Source organism: Nematolebias whitei, chromosome 9 (genome assembly GCF_014905685.2).
Source record: "Nematolebias whitei isolate Nwh7 chromosome 9, NemWhi1, whole genome shotgun sequence".
Lineage (NCBI taxonomy): Eukaryota > Metazoa > Chordata > Actinopteri > Cyprinodontiformes > Rivulidae > Nematolebias > Nematolebias whitei.
The window spans coordinates 50,122,956-50,128,193 of record NC_056506.1 but is presented as its reverse complement, the minus strand read 5'-3'; the positions used below and the strand labels follow the sequence as shown (position 1 = coordinate 50,128,193).

At 44.5% G+C, this 5,238-nt stretch overlaps 1 protein-coding gene across 1 annotated transcript in view; it reads left to right on the top strand.

Moving 5' to 3' along the window:
* LOC119414322 (zinc finger and SCAN domain-containing protein 31-like) overlaps positions 1-4,425 on the top strand; it is an 8,220-nt gene extending 3,795 nt beyond the window's left edge. Inside the window, exons 2-3 of the mRNA XM_037681416.1 lie at positions 3,287-3,804; positions 4,339-4,425. Of these exons, the coding sequence (XP_037537344.1) occupies positions 3,287-3,804; positions 4,339-4,425 (605 nt within the window). The remainder of the gene's footprint in view (positions 1-3,286; positions 3,805-4,338) is intronic.
* Positions 4,426-5,238: the final 813 nt, after the last annotated feature.

Here is a 5,238-nt window from a genome sequence, read left to right as displayed (position 1 = left end):
CCATGTTCCTGGACAGTGGACCCCAAGTCCTTGAAGTCCTGCACCTTCTTCTTCTTTATCATACTGGCGGTTGGCAAACAACTCAGTGTTTCCCCTAGTTAGCTTGACATGGCGGGGTGCTCATCTTATCCATGATTTTTGCTGATGGCGGGGGGGGGGGGGGGGGGTTGTGGGGGGGGGGTTGGGGGTAAGGGTTTGGGCGGGGGGGGGGGGGGCGTTCAACATGAGGGGAGAAACAATGTGAGTGATGCCTTGGGCTTTTTAGCTAGAGAGCCTGTATTTTGTGCCGCTACCTTAGTTATATGTCAGTGTCGGGTGGGGGTGGGGGGGGGGCAAGTTCAGCTTGATAGGCGGGATGCTCAGTTTTGTTGGTGGGGTGGGGTGGGGCACCCTGCCTGTATAACGGTAGGGGAAACACTACAACTGAAGGAAGCATTACTGCCACCAACTGGTAAGGAGTGTGGACCACGTGACAAAAAGAAAAATAATATGCAGCGTTTCCTCTACCATTATACAAGCGGGGCGCCCCGCCAACAGAACCGAGCGCCCCGTGTGTCGAACCCAAACCCCAGCACCTGTCGGCACTGACGTAATGCTAAACTAGCAGCTCGCAATGCCGGTATGCTAGCTAAAAAGCTAAAGGCAGCCTTTTCCCTCATGCTGAACCCTCACGCTGAACGCACCCCGCCACTTTAAAACTGTCGATACAAACGGTGCACGGCTCAGATGTGCGTCTGTCTCTCCCCCCCCGCCCCCCCCCCCCCTAAAAAATCCTGTTTGTTCAGACAGCGCTCGGCTGAGATGTGTCGCTGTCTCACACACCCTAAAACTGTAAAACTGTCGGTGCAAACAGTGCGTAGCTGTCTCTGTGTCTCTCCCCCCCGAAAACTGTTCGTTTAAACGGCGCGCTGCCCAGCTTAGGACGTGTCTCCGTCCGTCTTCATCCCCCCCCGACAAAAATCACAGAGGAAATGTGCGCCCTGTTTCTAATGACTCAATCGGCCTGCCATAGTCCCCCACCTTCATTCTGCTCACTGCTTGGCACCGTCAAAACAGCTGCACCGCCCCGGCAAAGTGCAGCTAATTTGACCATTAAACTGCATTTATTAAGCAAATGTTAGACTGAGACACACCTTTGCTATAATTTCGAGCAAACAAATATTTGGTTTAAGTGCTAATCTTGTTAAATTCTTATTAAAGTCCTCCTGTGCACACTCCCGCAGCCACCATTTGGCAGCCCGTTGGTTTTTGGCACATCTGTCCACATTTCCGGCTTGTCAGCGGTGACGCATAAAAGATGCGACGATGTATACGGCGAAACAACATATTTATGGATTTTTCCACTTTATTAGACAAATATGGACTGATGCAACTTATAGTGCGGAGCGCTGTGTCTGGTGGAAAATACGGTACATCCTACTTTTATCCTTTCAGAAAGAACAGTTGCTTGAAACTCCAACATCACGGATAGACTTTCCTTTCTTTCATCTCCAACTGTTCTCTTTAATCTTTTAATTTTGTTTACCTCGCCTCCATAAATACGCAACTAAACTCTTCCTGATCTTCACCCACTGGAATACCTGTGATCACTCCTCTAGCTACCTTAGCCTCTCCTAAAATCTTTCTCACTCACCACCAGTATTTTTTTTACAAATACTCTGGGTGTTCATCACTTTGTTTTTGTGCTCTTCGTTCTCAGCTGTTATCAACAGGTTCCCATCTCCAAGAATCTTAGCAAGTGTCAGCTCTCTAAACTTGTTTTTTAATTCTCTCAACAGAGCTAACAGACTTAGTTGAATTCCTTCATCCTCCTTCCTAAACTTTATGATTAGTTTGGATTCCTCCCTAACAGCCCTCTCACTAACCACATTGTTTTCCTCCAATCCGTTTTCTTCTAAGCTTTGTTTATTACTTTGCAAAGTACTGGTCTCTTCGTTTCTATTTCTTTCACTTCTCGACCCACGCACCTAAATCCAATCACCTAAATCCATCTCACCGTCCCCATCGTTCTCAACCTGAGATGCCATAGTAGCAGTCCAGTCACAAACCAGTTTTATGTCAACCGCCCAAGATCAGCAATCTCTTTTGTCGATTCAGCTCTCAAAAACTCCAGTCAGCCGCCAGCTTTCAAACGTCTGCCGCCAAATCTTCCTGCACATTTGTGAACACCTTTTTGTCTCAAATCACTCCTGAAACTTTTCTCCATCCACTCCATCCTGCCTGGACTCTCTTCTTCATCTCTTCACCACACTTTGTGTTTTCCTGGTCAGTGGACCCCAAGTCCTTGAAGTCCTGCACCTTTGTGACCTCTGCTCCTTGTAGCCTCACTGTTCCACCTCCTCCCTCTCATTCACACACATGGACTCTGTCTTACTACGACTGACTTTCATTCCTCTTCTTTTAAGTGCATACCTCCACCTCTCCAAGTTCTCTTCCACCTGTTCCCTATTCTCACTACAGATCACAATGTCATCTACAAACATCATAGTCCACGGGGATTCCTGCCTGACCTCATCTGTTAGTCGGTCCATCACCAGAGCAAACAAGAAGGGGCTCAGAGTCGATCCTTGATGCACTCCCACCTCCACCTTGAAGCTATCTGTCACTCCTCCAGCACATCTCACCACTGTCCTGCTGTCCTCATACATTTCCTACAGTCCTCATACATGTCCTGTAAAGGTGAAGAACTGAGCTCAAAGTAGCATAAAAAAGAACTCTGGTGTTGTGAGAGTTGGTGACAATTATATTAAATTATTTAGATTTAGCAGCTTTTACAGCTTTCTTATAACAACGCCAACTTTCTTTCAGCATTTCAAAAGAAACCTGCAACCTGTCTTTCTTCCACTTCTGTTCTGCCCTACTGCACTGCCGTCTGATAGCTAGGGTGATGTCTTTTAACCATGGTTCTGATCTGAACTTTGGTTGCCTGGTTTTAACTGGATCCACACGCTCCAAAACATTTTAACAGAGTGAGGCTGAGGGGTTAGCTCCTCAGTGGCAGAAGACACAGAGGGATGCTGGATCCCTTCAGAGTTAAAAAAAAAAAAAAAAACTCAGTAAAACGAGCAGAAACATCAGATCTAAGCGTTAAGACCTGCAGTGTGAACTTTCAGAAATCCAGACTAGCAGATTGTTTGGGTTACATGAGACCAGAATTGGGAATTTTAAAATATTTCCCTCCAGTTGCCAGTTATAGTGTCATTGTTCATTTATGGAGTAAAAAACAGAACTACTTTTTTATTTTTACTATATTTAACTTCTTCGTTTTGTCATTTGGTCCTTTCAGACTTCCGACAGGAACCGGTCCACAAAATAGAGTTGATCTTCATGAATAAGCAGCACTACAACCAGGAAAGGAACTCCAGCCTGGACCAGGAGGAACCAGAACCTCCACTGATTAAAGAAGAGCAGGGACTCTACAGCAATCAGGATGAAGATCAGCTCCATCTGAAGCAGGAGACTGATCCATTTATGGTGACCACTTTGTTTGAAGAACATGAACCAGAACCAGACGGGGAGCAGCTCATCTCCCAGAGTTCTGCTGGACCTGAAGACCAGCATCAAGATTCAGGGTCAAAGAAGATGAATCACAGAAACGTTTGTCACGGTAACAAAGCAGACCAATCAGCAACATCTGAGAGGTTGTTTTCTTGTAATATCTGTGGGAAAGCCTTTACAGAGAATTCACTTGTGATCCATCATGTAGAGGTCCACACAGTTAGGAACCAGAACTCTGACAGACTGCAGTACTGTTGTCCCACATGTGGTAAAAAGTTCCCAGCTTATAGCAATTTAGCTGTCCACGTGAGAAGCTACACAGGGGAGAAGCCTTTTTCTTGCAAAATTTCTGGAAACAGATTTAGTACCAATTTCGACTGTAAAAGACACCTGATGATCCATACGGGGGAGAAGCCATATTTTTGTACAACCTGTAGAAAACATTTTAATCTGACTTCACTTGTGAAATCTCACATGAACGTGCACTCAGGCTGAGCTGATGTTTGTTGAGGTTTATTTCAGTTTTATTGGCGTGTATAAAATACACATTACTGGTCCTATTAGGTCCTCCTGAGCCGCTCAAGTACACCTTGACGTGGGCATGGTGGGGGAGTTGAGCCTGCGACTTTCTGGTCTTGGGTCAGCTGCCCTACCTCTACACGCCAGCGGCCCCAAAACTAATATATGCAAACATAGCTCATGGATGCTACCAGAACTAATGGATGCTAACAAAGCTAATGGGTGCTAGCAAATAGGTGCTAAGAGAACTGATGGATGCTAACAGAACTGTAGGATGCTAACCGAACTTACCGGTATTTGAGTTTTTTGTTTTGTATCCAGAATGATGAAGAGTCCTGGAGGTTCATGTGTCCTCAGAGCAGCGATGTTGTCACTAGTCTTTTTTTAATTAAGCCGTTTCGTTTATAGAGAAAATTCATCCAATTTAGACGGGTTAATCCCATTGAGCCTCAAGGACTCATTTACAAGAGAGACCTGATTTCAACAAAGAATGATGACAACAATGGCAACAGCAACAACAATAAACAGTTATAAAAAGTCATACAGATTTTTATTTTTTTTTACAAATTAAAATAAGATGGCAAAAAAAGTAATAAAAACAGCTAGATTCTAAGGCGAATGTAGAAACTAAGAACAGGAACATGTCTGCATTGGTCCCTGCCAGGAGTCCAACAGATTCTTAAAACCACTTAGAGAGGTCAAAGGTCGAGAGCTTCAGATCTTTTTACAAGATATTCCAGGAAACAGGAGCGGAGTAGGAGAAGGCCCTTTTGTCTAGTTCAGTCCTCACTTAAGGAACACTGCAGGTAATGATGTCCTGAGAGCGCACGCTGTAGCTGCACTCACGCAGAGACATGTAGGAGCTATATTCATCACAATACAGTCATGTCATAATATGATTACAAGTACCGGTATAAACCAGATATGCACATACAACTCTCAAAAAACTTTTTTTTTGTTTTAATCCCGTATACTGAAATCTCCAGATATTTGTTTCTGTACTTCAAACAAGTGAAACTGACTCGTTCACAGAGAGAACATTGTGAGTTTAAAACACCAAAGTTCATGCTCAATAATCCAGGTATAAAATCCAACAATGGTTCAGCCAGGTCATTTTTTTCACACTTTGGAGTATACTGTTGGTGGAGAATCAGTTTTGTTTGGTGGTTCCTCAGATTGAAGAAGTCCATTGGATGATGGACAAAACATCTTGGCACAAAA